Source organism: Salmo trutta, chromosome 14 (genome assembly GCF_901001165.1).
Source record: "Salmo trutta chromosome 14, fSalTru1.1, whole genome shotgun sequence".
NCBI classification, from domain to species: domain Eukaryota; kingdom Metazoa; phylum Chordata; class Actinopteri; order Salmoniformes; family Salmonidae; genus Salmo; species Salmo trutta.
In genome coordinates this window covers 42859451-42886924 of record NC_042970.1, presented here as the reverse complement: position 1 = coordinate 42886924, position 27474 = coordinate 42859451, and the positions used below count along the sequence as shown (strand labels likewise).

The 27474-nt window shown below is 45.3% G+C and overlaps 1 protein-coding gene and 1 long non-coding RNA gene across 7 annotated transcripts in view; one reads left to right on the top strand and one right to left on the bottom strand.

Moving 5' to 3' along the window:
• LOC115208127 (pleckstrin homology domain-containing family A member 6) overlaps positions 1-27474 on the bottom strand; it is a 160460-nt gene that overhangs the window by 66114 nt on the left and 66872 nt on the right. For 4 of the 6 annotated variants that reach the window (XM_029775948.1, XM_029775949.1, XM_029775947.1 and 1 more), the window contains 4 exons: positions 13839-13922; positions 1187-1331; positions 873-977; positions 135-207 (listed from right to left, as the gene is read on the bottom strand). In XM_029775948.1, coding sequence (XP_029631808.1) covers positions 135-207; positions 873-977; positions 1187-1315 — 307 coding nt within the window. In that variant the 5' untranslated portion in view covers positions 1316-1331; positions 13839-13922. Of the gene's footprint in view, positions 1-134; positions 208-872; positions 978-1186; positions 1332-13838; positions 13923-17210; positions 17244-17506; positions 17548-27474 lie in introns of those variants that run through there. The other 2 variants (XM_029775945.1, XM_029775946.1) reach the window with 1 other exon arrangement.
• LOC115208129 (uncharacterized) lies at positions 203-10951 on the top strand. The gene is made up of 3 exons (XR_003881097.1): positions 203-579; positions 9403-9608; positions 9787-10951. It is a non-coding gene; the product is annotated as an uncharacterized LOC115208129 (long non-coding RNA).

Genomic DNA, 27474 nt, shown 5'->3' with positions numbered 1-27474 from the left:
ATTAAAGCATACAATGAAATGCAGTAGAATAAAGCGGAATTATAAAGATGTCCTCCAATGAAGGGTGGCGATGAGTTATCAAAAAAAGAAAAGAGAAGTTAAAGAAAGAAGGCAATACTAAGACAGTAACCTACCTTTGTAGTAGAACAGGCATCGGTCAGTCAGGACAAACCATCTCTTGTTCCACTGTTTCACTCCACTGCTGGCCTACAGGGAGACAGAGAGAATAACACATATTGAGATGGGTTTGACTGGCCTAAAGGGAGACACTGACAAGGGGACTAAAAACACACAGTGAAATGGTTGGGACTCCAGAGAGTAGACACAACAGTTTAGACTGGACCAAATAACTTCAGGGGGGACACAAAAACTGGACTTAAACAGTGTGAGAAATACCGTGCTATGTAGTAGACAGGAAGACAAATTCAATGAGACCTAAACAACGTGAGAGGGAAATCAACACTGGACCCAAACAGAGTAACCGACTGAGACATACTGGATCAAAACAAATGGGAGAGACGAGGAATATTGAACTGAAAAATGAAGAGAAAAGGGAAAGCAACACTGGACCAAAACAAAGTAAGTGTCTGAGACATACTGGATCAAAACAAATGGGAGAGATGAGGAAATTTTGAACAGAAAAATGTATAGAAGAATGGCAATCCTGGAAGAAGAGTATATCTGGTCCTAGTTATGAGATATTTCTGGGTTATTATGGGGCATTTGACTCACATTTATTTATAGAGCCCTTTTTACATCAGCAGTTGACCACAAAGTTCTTATACAGAAACCGAGCCTAAAACCCTTAAAACCACTAGGCATAAAGGAAAGTGCATCATGCTGATGCAGAATAGTGTATAGAGCTGAATTACCTGTTTGTATAGCCAGCCCTGCTTAGCTACTACAGCTTTAGGGTTCCTCCTCATGGAGTTAGAACGCTTCCCAAACATAGCAGCTTTCTTTGGAGTACGAGATGCCTGGAGAAGAAACGAGGGAAGGAGAGAGGTGGAGAGGGAAGATGAGAGAACAAAATGGACCTCTCTGCATCACTGAATCTGTCATAAAACCATGATGTGGTGTGGTGTGTGGTGTAGTGAGGTGTAACGGTGTCGTGAGGTGTGTGTATGTGTGTGAGGGTGTGCTTGCCTGCGTGCGTGCTTGCGTGTACGTGTGTGTGTGTACTGACCCGTGGTGTGAAGGGCTGGGACTGGGTCTGAGACTCTGGGGAGGATAGGTCTGATACCATGGTGGTGCTGTTGGAGTTGCAGTTAATGTCGCTGGGTGAACTCACAGGTCCTCCACCATTCCCATTCATCTCCAAATCACAGCTCCTACACAGAGAGACAGAGACAGAGAGATAGATTCAGTGACTTATACACGCAACGTTAATAACACATGTAAACACATTATCTTTGAGACCACCTGGTTGAGGTTGGAGTGTCAAAAATGACCCTTGATACTCAAATGCTTTTAGAGTGAAGAGGAGAGGGAATAAAGAGAGCGAGAGAGGGGAGGAGGAAAAGAGGGAGAATGACTAAGACTTCTCTCCTTTCCTCTGCTCCTTTTCTGCTCCTGCTGAGCCCTGTGTTGTGTGTTCAGTGATCCAGTTATTGATGTCTCTATAAAGGCATGCTCTGCCTCTCCCTGCCTCGCCAAGTCCTGCTCTGCTCTGCCCACCCTGCTAGATATTGATCCACTGACAAGCAGGAGGGATGAATTGTACTATCTCCTCCCTTTTTCTCTCTCTTTCTATCTATCTATTTTACTCACCTCCAATCCTGCCCTCTGTTCCTCTCGGTTTATTTTCCTTCCTCCAGCTTCCCCCTCTGTCTCTCTCTCTCTATATAGCCCCATCTCTCTTTCTATCTCTATTGCGCATGATCTTGACCTCTTTCTTCCTCAATCACATTCTCTTACTCCCTCCATCTTTCTCTTTTCCTATATCTCACTTTCTCCCCCTCCCATCATTTTCTCTGGTCCAGTAGTCTTTGGAAGTACAGTAATTGGGAGCAGAGCATGATTATTTGCATAAGCAAGGTTAGCAAAGCTAATGTGTGATTCATTTTTAATAGCATCTGTACATAAATATGCCCATGCACATGATGCAGACACAAAAAAACTGGAAGCTCTGATGCACAGAAAAAGTCACAAAAACAAAAACATATACAGAAATCATATACTCCAGCTGCTCTCTCTTAATCTGACTAAGTATTCCCTTATAGTTGTAGAGCATCCGGTCATCTTGATGATGGCACAGGGCCATCATTCACTTGTCCATCTCCTCATTTGAATTCCATGCGGTCACTGTCACTTGTCCACTCAAGCTTAATATTGTTGTCATCTATCGCCCACCAGCTGCCCTTAGAGAGTTTCTCAATGAGCTTGATACCTTCATCAGCTAATTTGCTGATGATGGCTCATCACTTTTTGTACTTGGCGACTTCAACCTCCCGACTTCTGCCTTCAATTAAGTGGTAGGCCACACAAGCTCACAGAACGGGACCGCCGAGTGCTGAAGCGTGTAAAAATAATTTGCCCTCGGATGCAACAATCACTACTGAGTTCAAAACTGCCTCTGGAAGCAACGTCAGCACAAGAACTGTTCGTCGGGAGATTCATTAAATGGGTTTCCATGGCCGAACAGCTGCACACAAGCCTAAGATCACCATGCGCAATGCCAAGCGTCGGCTGGAGTGGTGTAAAACTCGTTGCCATTGGACTCTAGAGCAGTGGAAACATGTTCTCTGGAGTGATGAATCAAGCTTCACCATCTGGCAGTCCGACAGATGAATCTGGGTTTGGCAGATGCCAGGAGTACGCTACCTGCCCCAATGCATAGTGCCAACTGTAAAGTTTGGTGGAGGAGTTATAATGATCTGGGGCTGTTTTTCATGGTTCAGGCTAGGCCCCTTAGTTCCAGTGAAGGGAAATCTTAACGCAACAGCATACAATGACATTCTAGATGATTCTGTGCTTCCATCTTTGTGGCAACAGTTTGAGGAAGGCCCTTTCCTGTTTCAGCATGACAATGTCCCCGTGCACAAAGCGGGGTCCATACAGAAATGGTTTGTCAAGATCAGTGTAGAAGAACTTGACAAGCCTGCACAGAGCCCTGATATCAAACCCATCGAACACCTTTGGGATGAATTGGAACCCTGACTGCAAGCCAGGCCTAATTGCCCAACATCAGTGCCCGACCTCACTAATGCTCTTGTGGATAAATGGAAGCAAGTCCTCGCAGCAATGTTCCAGCATTTACTGGAAAGACTTACCAGAAGAGTGGAGGCTGTTATAGGAGGAACCAACTCTGTATTAATGCCCATGATCTTGCAATGAGATTTTCGACGAGCAGGTGTCCACATCATTTTGGTCATGTAGTGTATTTATACTGTAGCACACCATATTTATGTATGGAGCATATTGTATTCTGTGTGTATTCCTTGAGGTACTGATTTCATAATCTTTATGGTGTTATACTCAATTGTGCTTATGTTGTTACATTTTTCCATTAGTTCTGTAAAACAATGCTAATGTTAATGGTGTCAAAGAAATATTAGCTTATGGTGTTACATTTTTCCATTAGTTCTGTAAAACAATGCTAATGCTAATGGTGTCAAAGAAATATTAGCTTATGGTGTTACATTTTTCCATTAGTTCTGTAAAACAATGCTAATGCTAATGGTGTCAAAGAAATATTAGCTTATGTATCCTTTGAAGTTGCCCTGGTCATGGCTCGAAGGAATGCAGCTTTGTCAAATTAACGTCAAAGTAGAATTTGCATTTAAGTTAACCCTAACCCTATTCCTAACCTTAACCTCATTATCCTAACCTGCTACATTCATTCTCCTAACATGTTGTGTAAGTTCTCCTAACCTGCTACGGAAAGTCAAATCTGATGTTAATTTGACTAAAGCTGGATTCCTTCTAGCCATGACCAGCTGCCTTGGCCTTATCATGACCATTGCATTGGCCTGTGTATTAATTTGTCCTGCATAGCTCTGCCCCCTTGTGGATTCGTTGTGGAGCGCTTCAGTTATTATGTTACTTGTAATGTTGTATTGTAATATTGAACATACCTTGCCAACATCATAACGGAACGAGACATATTTCGCAACCTACTGTTTGGAGAGGGAGTAGGGAGGATGAAGAAGTGGAGAGGATGATGAGGGAGTGGGGAGTTGGGTGATATATTGTCAATATAATTGCATAATGGCACTGTATTTGATTTGTACGTGAACTGTATGTGCAATTGAAAAAAAACTTGTGCAGTAATCATCTCACTTGTTAGTTGGCGATGAACTGTGTGGCCATTGAGGGCAGCAGTGTTGATCAGATGTAAAAATATGTGACCCGTTTCAGGAAGCTACGCATATGTCGCACATCACTACTTCACAGGAGAGGCATTTGAACGTTTATTTATTTAATTTAATTTGTACTGTATGTCTTTTTTGGGGGAAATGCCTTCTGGAACATGTGAACTTTCATGTGCCTTAATAACAAACGTGTATGTCATCTGTAAAAATGAATACAATTGTTAAATTACGAGCCTAGTTGGTTTTTATTTTACCTTTATTTAACTAGGCAAGTCAGCTAAGAACAAATTATTATTTTCAATGACGCCTAGGAACAGTGGGTTAACTGCCTTGTTCAGGGGGAGAACGATAGATTTTTACCTTGCCAGCTCAAGGATTTGATCTTGCAAACTTTCGGTTACAAGTCCAACGCTCTAACCACTAGGCTACCTGCCGCCCCAAGCCACAGGAAAAGACAGGAACCATCCCACTAGCCATGATTGGTTGAGATACGGGATGGGCTGGACATTTCCCGAGAGATGAGTTCTGATTGGTCTGCCATGTAGCATGCTTCCGTCTATAACATGTGTAGATAATCCTTGCTACTGAAGCCTTTTTGAAAGATACTGTATAGTAGACATGAAGAACTGCAAAAGTGTTGCTATTGCATTCAACAACATTCCTGCCCTGAATTTATCAGGTGCTATTTACAAAGATCAGTGGGAAAAGGTTGTGATGGACTACTTTCTGGAGGACTCTCTCTGACTGTGAAAATTAATCAGATGATGAGGAAATCCCTGACTTACGTAAAAGCATGTTCATTGAACCAGACATTGTAGAGTCTTCTGACAACAGTGATGCAGAACAAACGGTGGCCAACAGTGTTGTTGTCACTGAAAAAGTTGACTGAGTTTTGAAATCAGTGTAATGCCTGGTGGAAGCAGAGTATGAGAAGGAGAACATTCTGGCGTTTGATTGCATATCTGACAGAGAGGAAGAAAGATGATGATTCTTATGGCATTGCACATGGTCAATGTGAACCGGAGTGACTTTACACAATGGCAAAGCAAGCTGTTCAAACAAAACGGAAACGACACAGGACGTCTTACTTAAAGGGATTCCAGTCTGACGTGAAGCGTTCATCCATTTATATGGGTAAGACTCTAGCTATATTTTCAGATATTATACATTTCTAATTTTGTCAGAAAGTCATTTTCATTGCAAGTTAAAGCGTACTGTTAGCTAGCTATGTAACGTTAGCTGGATGGCTCTCTAGCTAATGCTAAGTGTATGATTTGTGTAGTAATATTATTTGCATCTCAGAAAGCCATTTGCATTGCTAGTTATAGCCTAATGTTAGCTAGCTAGATTCATGCAGATTCATACTAAAGCATTTCATGCATGGTGGCAAGCTATGACAATCAGTTTTGTATTGCTAGTAGTATGGTTTGGGATTATGGTTCATTGTTTAGCTGGCTAACTACATGTCTAAACAAAAGAAAAGATTCCACTTTGCCAGATGATTACATGACCCATCAAGTTATCCAGATGTGTCTGGGGGTGATTACGGTCATCTATTGTACTTCATGAAAATGTGAACTACGCTACCTCACTCTGTTTAGCACATGGCCATACATGTAAATAATTAAAGAGATGGGGGGGGCAAAGGCTTAAGAGTGTAGGAATGATGCTGAATGGGTATAGACATAAAACAGTTCTCCAGTAGGTGTACCAAAACATTCAAGAGCAATTTTCTCAAAGCAGAATTACTTTTCAACTGCCGTGTATGATATATCATTTTGTAGCTCTGAGTCTGTACTTTTATCCAACGTAAAAAGCACAATTTCAAATTTTGCAACATAAGATTGAAAAGAGGTGGTTGGTCACAAAACTGGGACCGGGAGACTGAAAAATAGCTTCTATCTCAAGGCCATCAGACTGTTGAACAGCCATCACTAACACAGAGAGGCTCCTGCCTACATACAGACTTCACTCTAAAAATACAAATACAGACTTCACTCTAACAAATTGATCTCTAGTCACTTTATTAATGCCACTTTAATAATGATGTTTACATATCTTGCATTACTCATCCGATATGTATTTACTGTATTTTATACCATCTATTGCATCTTGCCTATGCTGCTCGCTCATTGCTCATCCATATATCTATATGTACATATTCTCATTCCATCCCTTTAGTTAGATTTGCATGTATTAGGTAGCTTTTGTGAAATTGTTAGATAGCATGTTGATATTGCTGCACTGTCGCAACTAGAAGCACAAGCATTTCGCTACACTCGCAACAACATCTGTTAACCATGTGTACGTGACCAATAAAATTTGATTTGATTAGATTAGATTTCGATCACATCCATCATCCATAACAAACAGGGCAGGCAGGGGTATTGAGAGTGCAACTGTTATTTTCCGGTAAATAAATAAAATGCATTTTTAGCAAAGATTGGCCTACGTTTGCATCTTTACAGAAAATGTGTTCTGATTGTAGCTCTGGATTTGTTATGCTGCATTTTTTAAACAGACATAGCAGAGATGTGCTTTGGATTAAATATGACGATGTTCACTTTTCCGTGCCTTGTAGCCTACTACTGAATATGGTGCAAATGTATGCTCAGTTATGTCACCTTCATGTGAAGAAGCACAATGATTTTCAGCTCCTGAACAGGTCAAATAATTTGGCCGCTGGACATTGATCAGTCGTTGGATTTAGCCAATTTTCGATCAGACATACGAGGATGAATATTATATATCACGTAAGTATATCTATTGAAATTATGATTATTCTTTTTTTACACGTATCCATAAAAGATCAGGTAATGACTACAGAAATTGTACATTTCTTAAAATACATGGATATGTTCATGCCTTAGTATAAAGGCTTGGATATGTCAGCATGTTGACACATACCTTTTCCGGAGTTAAAATAGTAAAAAAATATAAAAGCGGGTGCATGCGCATCAGGGGCGTCTTGAAGGGATCTCACCCCAGATATCTCCCTGGACTCATACGGCAGCAGGGAGATTTCTGAGGTCCGGATTAGATGTATGTATGTAGAAACTGTCCCATTACGGAGAATATTCTACCTCAAAATATAAAATTGGGGTGGCAAGGTAGCCTAGTGGTTAGAGTGTTGGACTAGCAACCGAAAGGTTGCAAGTTCAAATCCCCGAGCTGACAAGGTAAAAATCTGTCATTCTGCCCCTGAACAAGGCAGTTAACCAATTGTTCCTAGGCTGTAATTGAAAATAAGAATTTGTTCTTAACTGACTTGCCTAGATAAATAAAGGTAACAATGAAGGTCATGCCATAATCTGTTTTGCTTGTCTCCACCCCACTCCAGGTGTGGCTCATCTTCCCCATTGGGTACTTATGTCTGTGGCCAGCATTTTGTCTTAGCTCCTGCTTTTCCCCAGTCTCTCTTTTTCTCACCCTTGCCTGTCCTAACTCTGAGCCCGTCTGCCTGACCACTCTGCCTGCCCCTGAGGCTGCCTGCCGTCCTGTACCTTTGTCCCTACTCTGGGTTATCAACCCCTGCCTGCCTTGACCTGTCGTTTGCCTGCCCTTGTTGCTGTAATAAACATTGTTACTTCAACACAGTCTGCATTTGGGTCTTACCTGAAACATGATAGTACGAACTGGCCATGACTGACCCAGCAGACTTGGACCAGCTCCGCAATGCCATCTCCTCCCAAGGAGCCACCATTGGTAAGCACGAGGAGTTGCTTCGCGGTCTGATGGAATGGTTCCAGGATGTGGCCGAACGTCACGACCTAGCGTTGGACGCACCCAATTCCGTGGGTTGCCTACGAGGCACCCTACCACGACGATAAGCTCCCAGCCCCTCAGTAACCCGGCTGGTAGCAGCGCTGTCACCCTGGTTCTCCGGGAACCCCATTTACCTCACCCGGAGCACTCCGATGGAGATTCCAGAACCTGCCGGGCCTTTCTCTCCCAGTGCTCCCTCATTTTCAAGCTGCAGCCTTCTTTGTTCCCCTCGGACTGCTCGAGGATAGCATACATTATTATGCTGATGTCCAGGAGGGCACTCGCCTGGGCCACGGCGGTATGGGAGCAACAATCCGCCGTCTGCCTCAGTCTGGAGGTATTCATGGCGGAGGTGAGAAAGGTTTTTGAGGCTCAGGTGTCCGGGAGAGAGGCTGCCCGGAAGTTACTCCAGCTTCCGCAGGACTCCCTCAGTGTGGCAGACTATGCTGTGGATTTCCGCACGCTAGCAGCGGAGGGTGCTGTTCAACACATTCCTGCACGGATTATCAGAGGAAGGACTAGCTTGCAGCTCGGTAACTGCCGAGGGATCTTGACTCACTCATCGCTTTGACCATTCGGATTGATGGACGGCCACGGGAGCATAGGAGGGAGAAGAGGTCTGATTTGTGGTCCCAATTGCTCAATCAAGGTTCCCACCTTGCATCTGATGAACTTCGGAAGTCGCCAGTGTCTACGCCTCCGAGAGGATCCGAGCTTACCAGAGTTCCTCCAAGAGCCTCCGAAGTCTGCCGATTTACCTCTTCCCGAGCCGATGCAGCTCGGCAGGGCTAGGCTGTCTCCAGCCGAATGCGTACGCAGACTTCACACCCAGAGTTGTCTGTATTGTGGTGCTACCGGTCATTAAGTGTTAAGTGGTATTGGGATTCTCTTGGCTCTAGCGACACAATCCCTCGATTGACTGGTCTACTGGTGCCATCGTGGGCTGGAGCTCGTTCTGCCACGCTAATTGCCTGAAATCAGCTCTGCCTGCCCCGGGACGTCTTCCTGGGTGCTTGTATATTGCCCCGAACCTCTCCGCCATTCCCGCGGAATACCAGGACCCCCGGGAGGTTTTCAGTAAGGCCTGGGCCACTTCGCTTCCACAACACCGACCGGTACCCAAGGATGTTAAGCTGGATGCACTGGCACGCCACTATAGCCCCGCGGCTACACTCCCGGAAGCCGAGACCTTTCCCCCCTACTCCAAAAATATTAGCCCCTCTGCTGTTCATCCTCTGTTGCCCCGTACCCTCCGTATACTTCCTACTTTTCATGTGTCTAGATATAAACCCATGTCTCACAGCCCTTTGTCTCCTGTTTCCAGGTCCACCCCTCTCTCCCGTCTCAACAATGGCCAACCGGAGTACAAGGTGAGACGTCTCCTGAAGGTTCGACCTCGGGGCAGGGGATTCCAGTACCTGGTTGGCTGGGAGGGTTATGGCCCGGAGGAGAGGTGCTGGGTCTCAGCGAGGGACATCCTGGACCCAGGCCTCATCTCTGAATTCCAATGCTGACACCCCGCTCAACCAGGTATGCGTCCAAGTAGGACGGCAGATGGCGTCCCTGGGGGGGGGGGGGGGGGGTACTGTCATGCCCTGATCTGTTTCACCTGTCCTTGTGCTTGTCTCCACCCCCCTCCAGGTGTCGCCCATCTTCCCCATTAACTCTTGGGTACTTATACCTGTTTTCTTTGTTTGTCTGTGGCCAGTTCGTCTTGTTTGTCAAGTCAACCGGTGTTTTCTCTGTTAGATTACCGACCTCTGGCTGACCTGACCCTGAACCTGCCTGCCGTCCGTCCTGTAACTTTGCCCCACTACTCTGGATTATCAACACCTGCCTGCCTTGACCTGTCGTTTGCCTGCCCCTGTTGCTCTACTAAACATTGTTACTTCAACACAGTCTGCATTTGGGTCTTACCTGAAACGTGATAACATGTGTATCTAGAGCATGTCTACTCCTTTTATCTAATAAAATGTCACATATCCAGATATATAGAGATAAAGATATCCCCTGATATTGACCCTTTTCGCCAAGTGAGAGTATTTTAAATAATCCCACAGCACCCCTCCTCACCCAGATTCCAAGATAATTAACATGAGAGTAGAGGTGTTCACACTGCAGTGTCCTGACTACGTTTCCAACCTAACTCTTTAAACTACTTCCAGTTCGATCATTTAACCATTTCCCTTCCACTTCAGCTATTCCTCATGTTTTTGCTGTAAAAGAGTGCCATCAACTCCCCTATCAAACTGAAGGTAAATACTGAATATTGTAAATATCCCCATTGTAACGTTTAGCAACAGTATTTTATATTGTAGCTTTGAACAATAACTTGCTGTAAAACCCTGCCTCTTTACTGGCACCATCATATCTTATTAATGTCCAATGCATCATCAGCTCAATACAGAATTGATTGTGGTGGAGAAACATAATATGAAGGGGGTGGGAGTATTGTCTTAACACCACCAGGGCATTTATCTTCCTGACAGGAATGTGTAATTATTGGTATAAATGTTATAATACCACCCTCAAAATCCAATAGGAGCCTGGATGCCATATGCTAGCAGCAAAACAGTGTTGCAATGTGTGAGTGTATGAAGTGCGTTATGTGTTTTGTGAGTGTGTGTGTGGGGAATGAGCAGGGGGATGGGGGGTGTAGGTCTCAATGGCATGGTCCTTAATGTCTTTTCTTGTGCCAGCTTTTTGGATAAGCCCGGGTAACCCGAACGCACACACACAGTTTGACAGTAAGCAGACCCCAGTTCTCTGCATATGAGTAGATTGCTGGGCCACATCAGCTCAAGTGCTTTCCTGTAACAATTGCACTGTGTATTCCCAGTGGTGTAAAGTACTTAAGTAAAAATACTTTAAAGTACTCCTTAAGTAATTTTTGGGGATATCTGTACTTTACTATTTATATTTTTGACAACTCTAACTTTTACTTCACTACATTCCAAAAGAAAATAATGTACTTTTTACTCCATACATTTTCCCTGACACACAAAAGTACTCATTACATTTTGAATGGCTAGCAGGACAGGACAATTGTCAAATTCATGCACTTATCAAGAGAACATCCCTGGTCATCCCTATATACTTAAGTATATAAACTCAGCAAAAAAAGCCATGTCCCTTTTTCAGGACCCTGTCTTTCAAAGACAATTCGTAAAAATACAAATAACTTCACAGATCTTCATTGTAAAGGGTTTAAACACGATTGCCCATGCTTGTTCAATGAACCATAAACAATTAATGAACATGCACCTGTGGAACGGTCGTTAAGACACTAACAGCTTGCATACGGTAGGCAATTAAGGTCACAGTTATGAAAACTTAGGTCACTAAAGAGGCCTTTCTACTGACTCTGAAAAACACCAAAAGAAAGATGCCCAGGGTCCCTGCTCATCTGCGTGAACGTGCCTTAGGCATTCTGCAAGGAGACATGAGGACTGCAGATGTGGCCAGGGCAATAAATTGCAATGTCTGTACTGTGAGACGCCTAAGACAGAGCTACAGGGAGACAGGACGGACAGCTGATCGTCCTTGCAGTGGCAGACCACGTGTAACAACACCTGCACAGGATCGGTACATCCGAACATCACACCTGCAGGACAGGTACAGGATGGCAACAACAACTGCCCGAGTTACACCAGGAATGCACAATCCCTCCATCAGTGCTCAGACTGTCCGCAATAGGCTGAGAGAGGCTGGAGTGAGGGCTTGTAGGCCTGTTGTAAGGCAGGTCCTCACCAGACATCACCGGTAACAATGTCGCCTGTGGGCACAAACCCACTGTTGCTGGACCAGACAGGACTGGCAAACAGTGCTTTTCAGTGAAAGGTCGCGGTTTTGTCTCACCAGGGTTCGCTTTTATTGTCGAAGGAATGAGCGTTACACCGAGGCCTGTACTCTGGAGCGGGATTGATTTGGAGGTGGAGGATCTGTCATGGTCTGGGACGGTGTGTCACAGCATCATCGGACTGAGCTTGTTGTCATTGCAGGCAATCTCAACGCTGTGCGTTACAGGGAATACATCCTCCTCCCTCATGTGATACCCTTCCTGCAGGCTCATCCTGACATGACCCTCCAGCATGACAATGCCACCAGCCATACTGCTCATTCTGTGTGTGATTTCCTGCAAGACAGGACAGTCAGTGTTCTGCCATGGCCAGCGAAGAGCCCGGATCTCAAACCCATTGAGCACGTCTGGGACCTGTTTCATCGGAGGGTGAGGGCTAGGGCCATTCCCCGCAGAAATGTCCAGAAACTTGCAGTTGCTTTGGTGGAAGAGTGGGGTAACATCTCACAGAAAGAAATGGCATATCTGGTGGAGTCCATGAGGAGGAGATGCACTGCAGTACTTAATGCAGCTGGTGGCCACACCAGATACTGACTGTTACTGTTACTTTTGATTTTGACCTCCCCTTTGTTCAGGGACACATTATACAATTTCTGTTAGTCACATGTCTGTGGAACTTGTTCATTTTATGTCTCAGTTGTTGAATCTTGTTATGTTCATACAAATATTTACACATATTAAGTTCGCTGAAAATAAACACACTTGACAGTGAGATGACGTTTATTTTTTTGGGCTGAGTTCATTAGCAATTAGATTTACTTGACATACTTAAGTATATTTAAAACCAAGTACATTTAGACATTTACTCAAGTAGTATTTTACTGGGTGACTTTCACTTTTACTTGAGTCATTTTCTATTAATAAGATATCTTTACTTTTACCTAAGTATGACATTTGGGTACTTTTTCCACCACTGTGCATTCCCGTGTAGGGACCGTGTGGCAAACCTCGTAGTGACAGGTGTGATCAAAGGGACTCAGTGAAAACCTGCTGCTATATTCCATCTCTCTACAAAAGGTGCTATCTAGAACCTAAAAGGCAATCCCAATAGGAGAATCCTTTGAAAAACCCATTTTGTTTCCAGGAAGAACCAACCCAAAAGAGTTTTCCCTTAAACCAAAAAGGATTCTACCTGGAAACAAAAAGGGTTCTTCTATGGTGAAAGCCGGAGAACCCTTTTGGAACCATTTCTTCTAAGAGTGTACCCTCTCTCACACACACACTGTCTCTTCCTCTCCTATACCACAGCCCATTCGTCTGTGTGCATGACACAATGATGTGTCTCAAGTCTTCTCTTGTCTGGTGCCAGGCTATAGTGTCAGGTCGGCTGTAAAGCTGAGTGAATGGGATGTTTTGTTCATTCTTCTGAATACAGCAACACTAAAAATGGTTGTATTAAGGTTACGATTGGGGGGGTAGTCACGTCAGGACTCCGGTACGTGTGTATCGGTTCGGTTTAGGTTAGGGTAAAGTTGGATTAAGGTTGAGTTTGGATTGTACTCTTGTTAAATATTTGTGTATCTATCTGATTAGGGTTATGTTTGTTTAAAGGGATAGTCCGAGATTTGGACAGTAAGCCCTTATTTCTACTTTTTCTACTCTTATTGCCCTAATGCTAGCTGATCCCACAGACTTACATTCATTGCGCTAACACTAGTTAGCAATTGCTCCGGAAACGACCTTCAATGTCCTTCAAACTACACGCAGAGACATAAAAATGGTATCCATGAGCTCATCTGACTCAGGGTAAGTAGAATTGCCAAAATCTCAAACTATCCCTTTAAGGTTAAGATTAGTTTATAATACAATTTTAATTGGCTTGTACTCACATCAGGTAATCATGTAGTGGTCCAGGTTTACTTAGGGTAAGGTTGTATTAAAGTAATTAATGTTGCACTCACGTTATGTAGGTGTGAATCGGTCCGGTCTCTTTCAGCTGGATCTGGATCACTGGATGTCCAGCTGGTCCGCTCGGGTCATTTTGGCTGGAGAGGAGGAGAGGAGAAAAAGAAAGAGAGAAGGGCATTTTGGTGAAGATCCATGCTGTCAAGCTGTCAGACATGATGAGCGCAGCTGATCGATGGCTGATCTGTTGATCCCTGACATCACAGCAGCAACACAGCACCTCAGCAACCAGAACAGTTTCATTATCAACAGAGGTGATTAGTTACTGATCCAGAATCAGTGTGTCAACATGACATCGTGGTCAATCAGGGTCGTATTCAACCACCTCCCTCAATATGATGGTCAAGATGATCACTGAAACAACACCACAATATGAGTTCTCCCTCAGCTCCTCTGTCCATCAGACAGCACGCTGAAACATTATGTCTGCACTCAGTTAGACAGACTATATAGGCAATAAGTCCATGCCTGGAGTGGTGTGGTGTGGCTTTCTCTGTTTGTCTGGATGTACAAGTGTTTCTGTGATCTGTGTGTCGGTGTCCCTTCCCTGCTATTGATTTTACACCCGCTGTGGGCTGAGGCAAGGGCTGGTGTGTGCACGTCTTTCCTGTTTCTGCTGCACCGTGTAATCTAACCAGTCGTAAATAGCTGTGGTTTTATAGGTGGAGTGGTGCAGTGTGGTACCCTGCCTCCCCTTCTCCTCACCAGAGCTATACTAGACTCTATTCAATATTCCATCTGATCAACCCCACTGTAGACTGGATTCATTACAAACACAACCTGGTTCGCTGACATTAACACAAACCAGAGGAGGCTAGCGGGCGTAGATTTAGGAGGACAGGCTCATCGTAACGGTGGGACTGGAATGGATGGAAAGATACTCAAGACAATTATTGCACAATTTCATTTATTCCATCCCAGCCATTACAATGAGCCTGTTCTCCTTTATCTCCCGGTCATGTACAGTCATGAAGATACTTACATGCATACCTATGCACACTCACATCACACATGCATACACAGACAAAACATACATGCTCACACACACATCTTGTACACATAGATGTACAATTACGGGAGTTAAACTGACAATGCTTTGTATAGTGAAAGATAACAGTGAATAACTTTTGATCTCAGGGACTGTTTCTTAAGCGGATTCACAAAACATACAGGAGTGTGCTCAAAGCCGACTGTGGAATTCCCCTGCTGCTAGTCTGAAAGAAAGACTACAGACATGAGGGCCTTATCAAAGGAGGGGATGGTAAGATTGTTAGGACAGGAGGAAAGGCCTGAAGTCAGAAAGATGTTTATAGGAACACACCCTTCTTAACTATAGATATACTATACTCTTGGGAGAAAAGGGTTCCAAAAGGGTTCTGAGGCAGTCCTCATAGGATAACCCTTTTTGGTTCCAGGTATAACTCTTTTGGGTTCCATGTAGATCCCTCTGTGGAAAGGGTTCTACATGGTACCCAAAAGGGTTACACCTGCAACCTAAAGGGTTCTACCTGGAACCAAAAAGGGTTCTTCAAAGAGTTATCCTATGAGGACAGCTGAAGAACCCTTTTTGGTTCTAGATTGCACCAGAGTGTTGTACTAGTCCATGTTCTGAAAGCTTCTCTCTTTACTAATCTTAGGATTAGGGAAGCCAGCCTAGTAGTTTTACAGCCTAAGAGGACACATATTGTAGGCCCAAGACACAGAGTAAGCACATAGGAAGACTGTGAGGATCAATGATGGTCCATGGTATAAACGGGTTCTACCTGGAACCACAAAGGATTCTTCAAAGGGTCCTCCTATGGGGACAGCCAAATAACCATTTTAGGTTGTAGATAGCAGGTCCAAGTTTCAGGTTTTTAGAAATCACTAGATAGGGCCTTGACCCTTTAACGAGGACAGACAGCATACTGTATGGTAGTCTTTTGCCGTACATTACACTAAGGCACTGTTCCTAGGGCCAGAGCTTGTGCAGGCTTTTGTTCCAACACTGAAAACATCTGATTCAGCTAGTCAACGACTTGATGATTCGTTTATTCATTGAATCAGATGTTTTGGTGCTGGGTTGGAACAAAAGCCTGACCACCCTGGGGGTCTCCAGAACCAGGGTTGAAGAACAACGCTCTATGTAAGGCAGGGCCGAACACCTCCACCCCCACAGCCTGGCTCTCTCTCTCTCTGGCTCTGGGTCTACGCACTACTGGATAATAATATGTGTGTGGCATCTGGCCCAGACTCTGCCATGCAGAGAGGCTGTGTATCCTCCTTCTCACACACACACAACCATACTCATTTGCACACACACACAGACACACACACACACACACTGGACACACACTGGGCACTCACACGTATACACACACACACACTTGACACACACACATACACAAACAAACTCACACACACACAGTGATAGGTAGAGAGGATGATGGTGGCCAGCCAAGAGCACAGTCAGGCAGAAGGCATGCACCTCCTGACACCAAAGGGACAAAACACACACCCCTCTGCCTGCGTGCAGCTAACCATAACAAACCTCCGACAAACCACTGACAAACCACCTACAGCCTGCCTGGGCACTGGGACAGCTGCTGCTGACCTGTGTGTGTGTGTGTTTTTATGTTGTCTTCCAATACTCTTCCTGGGGTCCAAATGTGTGTGTGTTTTTGCGTGTGTGTGTGTTTTATTTTTGTAGTCTTCCACTACTCTTCCTGGGGTCCAAACGTGTGTGTGCGTGTATGTGTGACTTGGTCTCAGAGGGTCCGGCGACTGAGCATGCCTGTTCATGCGTAACCTACAAACCTATATAGAGAGAGACTACGTCGCTGCCTGCTTCTGCTTATGGAAAAACAAATGGCTAAACAGCATACGGTAACATCAGTGTCCTTAATATGACCACAAACTGGACTACAAAATGACCTGAAAAACAATGGACCAGTTCCAATCACTGCCCTCACGTTATATAGGGTAAACATATGGTAGCAATGTTTAGCCATTACTGCTAGGCTACTCACACTAGCATGAAAGTCAAGCCATAGCCCCAACACACACACACACACACACACACACACACACACACACACACACACACACACACACACACACACACACACACACACACACACACACACACACACACACACACACACACACACACACTCCTATACACATATCTCCTGTATCAGTCCCTGCCTCACGCAACTGACAAATAAAAGCCATAAAATAGATTCCCTGTTCTTTCTCTCCAGCAGCACTGCATTGCAGTCCTCTCTGACCTCCAGCTTCTGGTTCTCTCTCCCCCCAACACACTGCCAGCCAGCCCCAGCGAAGTCCACCTCCCCCAGACTCGGCTACTCCGCTGTCCCCCTACCTACCTCACCCTCCGGTCCGCGCGGAACTTCAGCATCCTTCACCGGATCAATCATATAACAGATGAGACAGACAAAGAGAGAGAGGGAGAGAGGGATAGAAAGAGAGATGAGAGAGAGGTAGAAAGAGAGAGTAAAAGAGAGGGGAGCAGCTGGCTAGCTAACACACTGCCAGGAGAAAGCCGCTTTATTGCTGTCGCTGTAGGGGTGTTGGATATAGTAATTGCTGTCCTCCTTTCTCTCCTTGAGAACGCATGCTGTAACCAGCCTCTCTCTCTCTCCTCTCTCTCTCACACACTCACCCACTCTCTATCACTGTCCATTGCATCTCCCCTCCTCTCTCTCTTGCTCTCTCTCTCTCTCTCATGCTCCCTTGCCTAACAGAACTGCAAGGCTCAGCTTATTCAGTCCCAGGATCTGGCTGTCTATCTCGCTCTCATTCTCTCTCTCCCTCTCTTTATCTCTCCCTCACTCTCTCTTTATCTTTCCATCCTTCTCCCTCGCTATTGTTTTCTCCCAGTGGGGAGAGGGTATAACAGAGACCCATGTGGCGTCCTGCCGGGCCCCAGATTGAGGTCTGAATGATCCCCAGCATTGGTGTAGGTCTGGCAGGGAGAGTCATGAGCATTGTTCCACAGGGAACAGCGGAGGGGGATGCAGCGGCTGGAGGGGTAGTGAGTGGAGGATAAACAAAGGACGTATGTCGTCTGCCATTCAGGTATAACAGCCAGCACATCAGTGCCACTCCCTCCCTTCCCCACCCTCTCCTCTTCTCCCTTCTCCCCCTCTCCTCTCCTCCACTCCTTTCCTTCCCTCCCCCTAATAGAGAGATGTAGCTTCTCTGTCACTCATAGTGTCATAATTAGATCCATATTTCACAAAGAGACAAGCTCAGCATTAAAGCACAGAGCCAAGGGCCCCGGGAGGGGCGGCCATATTAAAAGTTCACAATCACTGCATGAAAGCAACGTTTCTGTGTGAAATCAGATCTGGCCTATTCCTGTGAAATTTAAGATACACGGTTATGGGTGGGAATTTCCCAATGTGAGTGTGCGGACTCCTGTAGACTTTTGTGCATCCCGGAACACTTGCGTGATAAGGGAATTTCTGGGATAGTAACTTCCCAAATATGCATTAATACGATCAGATCCTTTGTCTCCCTCAACGTCAGCAAGACAAAGGAACTGATCATAGACTACTACAGGAAATGGAGGGCCGAGCACGCCCCCCATTCACATCAATGGGGCTATAGTGGAGCAGGTTGAGAGCTTCAAGCTTCAAAGTTCTACAGCGGCACCACTGAGAGCATCTTGACTGGCTGCATCACCGCTTGGTATGGACACTGCTTGGCATCCGATCGCAAGGCGCTACAGAGGTAGAGCATACAGTCCATTACATAACTATGGCCAAGCCCCCTGCCATGCAGGACCTCTATACCAGGTGGTGTCAGAGGAAGGCCCTAAAAACTGTCAGACTTCAGCCACCCAAGTCATAGATTGTTCTCTCTGCTACCGCACGGCAAGCGGTACCGATGCACCAAGTCTGAAACCAACAGGACCCTGAACAGGTTCTACCCCAAGCCATAAGACTGCTAAATAGTTAAATAAATAGTTAACCGAATAGCTACATAGACTATCTGCATTGACCCTTTTTGCACTAACGTTTTGGACTCATCACATAAGCTGCTGCTACTGTTTATTTATTTCTAGTTATATGCACATATGTACCTCAAATAATCCGGACTGTGCACATTACGTAAATTCTCAACTCTCGCAGGCTGTTGGAAGAGAAGCCCAGTGAAAAGAAGCCAACTCTCTGTGTCTCCTTATTTATCCTGTTTTCAGGTTTGTAGCATTTATACGTTTGGTTTCTTTTCAAAGTCCAGAGATGACATCTAAACTCATTTTGATGTTTAATTTAATTTAAGTGTTTTGACAGAGTGAAAAACCAGTGAGATTTTCTCATTCACATGAGTGTAGCCAAGCTAAGCTCGCTCACTCACTTTGTATGTAAGTTAATGAGAACAAGATGGCGTCTCAGATTATTTTATTTCTGTTATAAACGTTTGTACATATAAACAACACTAATGAATCTCCACTGGGATTCTCTGCCTCAAACCCTGTTACAGGGGCTGAGTCACTGGCTTACTGGTGCTCTTCCATGCCGTCCCTAGGAGGGGTGCGCCACTTGAGTAGAAGGAGTCACTAACGTGATTTTCCTGTCCGGGTTGGCGCCCCCCTTGGGTTCTTGCCGTGGGGGAGATCTTTGTGGGCTATACTCGGCCTTGTCTCAGCATGGTAAGTTGGTGGTTGAAAGTATCCCTCTAGTGGTGTGGGGGCTGTGCTTTAGCAAAGTGGGTGGGGTTATATCCTGCCTGTTTGGCCCTGTCCGGGGGTATCGTCGGACGTGGCCACAGTGTCTCCCGACCCCTCCTGTCTCAGCCTCTAGTATTTATGCTGCAATAGTAAGGCTAGGCCCCAATTTTCTCCACTTCCTGTCTGACTGACGTGCCCAAAGTAAACTGCCTGTTGCTCAGGCCCTGAAGCCAGGATATGCATATAATTGGTACCATTGGAAAGAAAACACTCTGAAGTTTGTAGAAATATTAAAATAATGTAGGAGACTATAACACAATAGATATGGTAGGAGAAAATCCAAAGAAAAACCAACCAGAAATTGTTTTTTTTGAGAGCCCATGCTCTTCCATTAGAACGTATAGGTAAAAAATTCAATCCAGCTCCCAGTATGCAATTCCTATGGCTTCCACTGGATGTCAGTAGTCTTTGTTCAAGGTTTCAGGCTTGTTTCTTCACAAACGAGGATGAGTTTTAGTATTAGGATACAGACTTGGAAATCAGTCCATGCGCACGCAACGAAGAGGACGCGCACCTGCTATTATCGTTTTCCTATTGAACATACTTCTTTCCGTATGAAATATTATAGTTTAATTACATTTTAGGGTACCTGAGGATTAAGAAATGTATTTTGACTTTAGTTTAGCGGTAGCTTTTTGGATTCCTTTCTCTGCATGTTGAACGAGTGGATTACTCAAAACGATGGCGCCAACTAAACTGACTTATTGGGATATGAAGGATTTTATCTAACAAAACGACACTACATGTTGTAGCTGTGACCCTTTGGATGACAAATCAGCGGAAGATTTTCAAAAAAGTAAGTGAATATTTAATTGCTATTTGTGAATTTATGAAACCTGTGCTGGTGGAAACAATCGCATTGCATGCTTTCGGTGTTAAAGCCTATTGTAATTCGGACAGTGCAGTTAGATTAACAAGAATTTAAGCTTTTAGCCGATATAAGACACTTGTATGTTTAATATCCATACATTTTATGATTATTTATTTGAATTGCGTGCCCTCCAGTTCCACTGGAAGTTGTCCCGCTAGCGGAGAGGTTTTTAAGTGTCGGGGGCTAGGGTCAGTCTGTTATATCTGGAGCATTTCTCCGGTCTTATCCGGTGTCCTGTGTGAATTTCTCTCTCTCTCTCTTTCTCTCTTTTTTTCTCTCTCTCTCTAGAAGGACCTGAGCCCTCGGACCATGCCTCAGGACTACCTGGCCTGGTGACTCCTTGCTGTCCCCAGTCCACCTGGTCATGTTGCTGCTCCAGTTTCAACTGTTCTGCCTGCAGCTATGGAACACTGACCTGTTCACTGGATGTGCTACCTTTTCCCAGAAATGCTGTTTTCAACTCTCTAGAGACAGCAGGAGCGGTAGAGATACTCTGAATGACCGGCTATGAAAAGCCAACTGACATTTACTCCTGAGATGCTGACCCGTTGCACCCTCTACAACCACAGTGATTATTATTTGACCCTGCTGGTCATCTATGAACATTTGAACATCTTGGCCATGTTCTGTTATAATCTCCACCTGGCACAGCCAGAAGAGGACTGGCCACCCCTCATAGCCTGGTTCCTCTCTAGGTTTCTTCCTAGGTTCCGGCCTTTCTAGGGAGTTTTTCCTAGCCACCGTGCTTCTACACCTGCATTGCTTGCTGTTTAACATTTTAGGCTGGGTTTCTGTACAGGACTTTGTGACATCAGCTGATTTAAGAAGGGCTTTATCAATACATTTGATTGAATTTGATTGATGTATTTTAGAAGTGTACTTTTTTAGAAGTGTACTTTTTATGAAATGTGTATCTAACGGTTGCATGCTAATTGTAACGTTCGTCGTAGAAAGGAGACCAAGGTGCAGTGTGGTAAGTGGTCATGTTTACTTTTTATTTAACTCAGAACACTAAACAAAATAACAAACAAAGGAAAACGAACGTCACGTTCAGCATGCCACAACTGAAGGAGGGAAAAAGGGCTGCCTAAGTATGATTCCCAATCAGAGACAACGATAGACAGCTGCCTCTGATTAGGAACCATACTCGGCCAAACACAAAGAAATACAACAACTAGATTGCCCACCCCACATCACACCCTGACCTAACCAAACTAGAGGAAATAAAACGTCTCTCTCATGTCAGGGCGTGACAGTACCCCCCCAAAGGTGCGGACTCCCGGCCGCAAACCTGAACCTATAGGGGACAGTCCGGGCGGGCATCTACCCATGGTGGCGGCTCCGCTTCACCCTCTGATCCCTCCGCTTTTGTACCACCGGACTGTGGATCGTCGGAGGAGGAACTGGATCGTCGATCATCGCAGGAGGCTCTGTACTGCACACCGCCGCTGGAGGCTCTGGACTGCAGACCGCCGCCGGAGGCTCTGGACTGCAGACCGCCGCCGGAGACTCTGGACTGCAGACCGCCTCCGGAGACTCTGGACTGCAGACCGCCACCGGAAACTCTGGACTGCAGACCGCCGCCAGAGACTCTGGACTGCAGACCGCCGCCGGAGACTCTGGACTGCAGACCGCCGCCGGAGACTCTGGACTGCAGACTGCCGGAGACTCTGGACTGCAGACCGCCGCCGAAGACTCTGGACTGCAGACCGCCGCTGAAGACTCTGGACTGCGTAACGTCGCTGGAGGCTCCGGACTGGGGAACGTCGCTGGAGGTTCCGGACTGTGGGCCGTCTCAGGAGGTTCCAGACTGGGGACCATCACTGCAGGCTCCGTGCCATGGATCATCCCTACAGGCTCCGGGCCATGGATCATCCCTACAGGCTTCTTGCCATGGATTATCACTGGAGGCAACGGGCCATGGATTATCACTGGAGGCTTTGTGCCATGGATCATCACTACAGGCTCCGGGCCATGGATCATCACTGGAGGTTTCGTGCCATGGATCATCACTGGAGGCTTCGTGCCATGGATCATCACTGGAGGCGTCGGACCATGGATCATCACTGGAGGCTTCGTACGTGGAGCCGGAGCGGGTCTCACCGGACTGAGGAGACGTACTGACAGCCTGGTGCGTGGAGCTGCCACAGGGCGTACCAGGCTGGAGAGACTCACTGGAGGCCGGGTGTGTGGGGCAGGCACAGGATATACTGGGCCGTGGAGGCGCACTGGAGGTCTCGAGCGTAGAGCTGGCACAACCCGTCCTTGCTGGATGCTTACTTTCGCCCGGCAAATGCGGGGCGCTGGCACAGAGCGGGGCACAAATGCGGGGTGCTGGCACAGGACGCACTGGGCTGTGAATGCGCACTGGTGACACAGTGCGCGGAGCCGGCACAGGATATCCTGGACCGAGGAGGCGTACTGGAGACCAGGAGCGCTGAGCTGGCACCACCCTTCCTGGGTGAATGCTAACTCTAGCCCGGCAAAGGCGGGGCGCTGGCACAGAACGCACCGGGCTGTGAATGCGCACTGGCGACACAGTGCGCATCACCGCATAACACGGTGCTTGCTCAGTCACTCGCTCCCCACGGTAAGCATGGGGAGTTGGCTCAGGTCTCCACCCTGACTCTGCCAATCTACCCGTGTGCCCCCTCCCAAAAAAAATTGGGGGCTGCCTCTCGTGCTTCCGTCGTTGCCGTGCTAGTTCCTCATCTCGTCGCTGCTCTGCTCTCGCTGCCTCCACCTGTTCCCATGGGAGGCGATCCCATCCGGCCTGGATCTCCTCCCATGTCCAGGATCCCTTGCCGTCCAGGATGTCTTCCCAGGTCCATTGCTCCGGACCACGCTGCTTGGTCTTTTTGTGGTGGGATCTTCTGTGACGTTCGTCGTAGAGAGGAGACCAAGGTGCAGCGTTGGTCAGCGTGTTTACTTTTTATTCAACTCAGAACACTAAACAAAATAACAAACAAAGGAAAAAGAATGTCACGTTCTGCAGGCTTTCACTGAGCTGTACAAAAACAAGATCCCACAACTGAAGGAGGGAGAAAGGGCTGTCTAAGTATGATTCCCAATCAGAGACAACGATAGACAGCTGCCTCTGATTAGGGACCATACTCGGCCAAACAAAGAAACACAACAACTAGATTGCCCACCACACATCACACCCTGACCTAACCAAACTAGAGGAAATAAAACGTCTCTCTCAGGTCAGGGCGTGATACTAATTGCTAACTGCTAATGTTAGCTAGGTCAGCACTAGGCGCTAGCTAGCCTACCATTTCTCCCTACTAGCTAGCCACTTTTATTTTATGTTGTAGTTGGCTAGCTGTTCATGGGTTTTTGTTACATTTAATACACAGGCCTCTTTTATAATTTGTTTGTACTGTTACCCATATAATGCATGGGTTTATATTTAGGGGTTTTGCACACCACCATCTTCAGTGATAAACTAGCTAACAGTAGCTAGGTAACTAGCTAGCTAACTAAACCTGTTCAAATCCTGATGCCTCATACATACACACCTATTACGACATAAATGTTTTGCAAAGGCAATTAGCTAGTAAAGTAGATTCTTCTAGAGATTTTTTTATTTAATTGGGTTTACTCCTGTATTACTCCTGGCCCTTGGAATACAATGTTTATACATGGCCCTATTACATGTTTCAAGTTATAAATTTGAGTCTAGAAGAGTGCAATGAAAAAAAACGTTGAATTCCACCCACCTGATCAAGAGTTGCTGCTTTATCCCCCATAGTTGCTTAAATCACAATTATGGTACTTTGTTGGAACACTAATTGCCTCTGTATCAGAACTGAATTGACTGTTTTACTCAAAATAACAGTAATCATGAGCTTGGTACACATTTTTGCAAAAATTATGTTTCCTACTATAGTCCACTTGCCTATAGCTCTGTGAACTGACAGTATTAAATACAAAACATGTAGCTTGTTTGATTATAATGACCTTTGGGTAGGTGTTTGTGGGTGATATAGCGAGTGCATGTAGCCAAATGAATGCGGATCCCCTTTAAACCAGGTGGATAGAATTCACATTTTTTTTCTCACATATAACAAATAATCTCAGTAATTTCACACGATATTAAACACTGTTCGGGGGAACTACAATCAAGGCAAGTGATAAAGGTCAAAGGTTGGAATTCTGCTTTACTATCAATCTGGGGTTGATGCATTGGTTTACTGTATTCTATTGGTTCTAGATGCACGGTCAAAAGTGCTTGCAGAGGATGAGAGACACATTTGGAGAGGAGTTAATATGGACCTGATGAGCGATTTAGGAGGATGGCCTGCAAAACAGCAAACCAGTGTGGTTCGTCAAGCCCCCCTACTGCTGGAATGAGGTGATCACTGCCCTTAGTCAAGAACAACAGAGCTGCTTGGAGAGGGACCAGAGCTACTTGGCAAGCCACGCCCCACAGATCATTTCTGGGGAGTTTTCATCAAGGCGACCTATATTGACCTATATCAAGGCGACACTGACCTCTCGACCCTCAACACAATGGAGGCTCACCCTGGACCAAGCTGGATGACTCCTATCAGTACTGTGCTTGATTCTTTCGAAAACACTTTTGTTGATCTTTGAATGTTGAACAGACTCGTTCCTATTCCTCCATATGAAAAGAATCAAGCCGATTACTGGCAGTGTCACGCCTGCTCCCGCACTTCCCCCCTGGCGCTCGAGGGCGCCAGGCACCCCAGCATTGCGCACTCCTGCCATCATCATTACGCACACCTGCCTTCCCACCGTCACACGCATCAGCGATTATTGGACTCACCATTCAATCACATCTGTCATTACCTCCCCTATATCTGTCTGGTTCCCCACTCTATTCCCTGCTTCTGCATTGATTGTCATATGTCCTTGTTTACCCACTTGCTGACGCTGTTCCTGTCTTGTTTTATGTCTGTTGCTGATTAAATGTTTGACTCCCCGTACCTGCTTCTCATCCCGGGCGTCGGTCCTTACAGGCAGTTGTCATCCAGGTTGGCCCAGGGCTCCATGGGATGGAGTTTAGTCTTAGGCCCTGCTTAGCCTAAATGCAGATGCAATTACCTGCTTTCTCCTGCTCTAATGAAATGAATTGTCATCCTTCAAGAAGTGTATTTGTGTGTTTTATTCAAGGAACTAATAGTTATTTTAGTATAGGTATGTTGTGGGGTGCTGGAAAAACCATGATAGTGGTGCTTGAATGTTATTTCTGAAAAAGTGTAGGAACTCTGATGTGTGATATTAATAATAATACCAAAAAATAAAAGTTATTTATTAATTCATGAATTCCTAATTCAATGTAATTCATTCATTCATTTTATAATGAATTATGTTTTTAACATACCAGCCACTAAGGCAAGCTAGCAATGACTAGCATTAGCATTTACTGCCATTTATAGGAGAGATATGGGCAGACATGGACAGAGATGTATTGCATAAGAGCAACTGCTAAATGACTAAAATGTAAGTGTCAAAGACGTGCACTGGATTTTCAAGATGTATCCTAGTAAGTGGGTAGACTTGTGTGGTCGTTTCTGGTGGTTTACGGAACCGTTTCAGGGCATATATACGTCTGTGCACAAAAGTGGTTCTTTACTAGAGATTTACGGGACGTGTGCAGGGCCAAACACTGCTGGACCCGTTTCCAGAAACGGTACGTTTTCGGACTTGTGCACTGGAGTGTTCGAACCCATAAATGTGCCTTTTCACGCAGTGAATGTCACCATTTGCCGTGTAAGACATTTATTTTTTCATGTCCACCATCCGTTCCTAATGGCAGTTTTTCCCTATGGTTGCAGAGGCTTGGACATTTATAATCTGATGGATTGAAGGTGCTCTACTATCAGGAAGTCTCTGTATTACGCAACACACACACTTAACCTGAGATAGTTAAGTGGCTGGGTTGCTGATGTATCGGTCTGCTTTGCCTAGGTTGTATTTAATGTGTGTGTGCGTGTGGGCGTGTGTGTGACAACACAGATGAAACAAGAGATGTATTGGGGATTGATGCAGAAAGCCAGGCTGAGATATATATTATACTTTTATTTCAATTACATAGATTTTTCCATATACAGTGGGTATAGAAAGTCACCACTCCCTTTCAAAATGTTCACCTTTTGTTGCCTTACAGCCTAAGATGAAAACACATAAAATGTGATATTTTCCGGCTTTATGTACACACAGAAACCCACAATATCCAAGTGAAAAGTGAAAAAAAACAAAGAAACCTCTGAAGATTATTTACAATTAAAACAGTAAAATACCCTATTTGGATAAGTGAACACCCCCCCTTAGAATTGCAATTGCAAACTTGCTGAGGTATAACCGACCACCTTCCAGATCACAAATCAAGCTAATTGGCTTCCATCTGTGATCAATTGTAGTGACTTTGATTAGTTCATAATAAAAGGAGTTGTTCATGGAGGACTCCACTGCTTAGTAGTGCAATTCAAAGGAACGAATCCACTATGGGCGGAAAGGTACTTTCAAAAGATCGACGAGATAAAGTTGTGGAAAGGCACAAGTCAGTGGATGGATATAAAAAGATTTCAAAGGCTTTGTCTGTCCCTTGGAGCACAGTTAAGACCGTTATTAAGAAGTGGAAGGCGTATGGCACAACCCAGACCCTGCATAGATCAGGCGGTACCTCCAAACTGGTTGACCGAGCAAGGAGGAGACTGGTCAGAGAAGCTACCAAGAAGCCAATGGCGACATTGAAGATGCTTCAGGCCTTTATGGCAAATACTGGTCAATGTGTGCATGTGACCACAATATCACAAGCGCTCCACAAATATGGCTTCTATGGGAGGGTGGCAAGAAAAAAAACACTCCTCAAAAAAAGCCACATCAAGTCTCGTTTGAGCTTTGCCAAAAAGCACATTGTAGATTCTGAGGCCAAGTGGCAAAAGGTGCTGTGGCCAGATGAGACCATAATTGAACTTTTTGGCCTGAACGCAAAAACGATATGTCTGGCGTAAACCCAAAGGATATAGTAGCAATGCTGGGTGGGTGGAGCAGG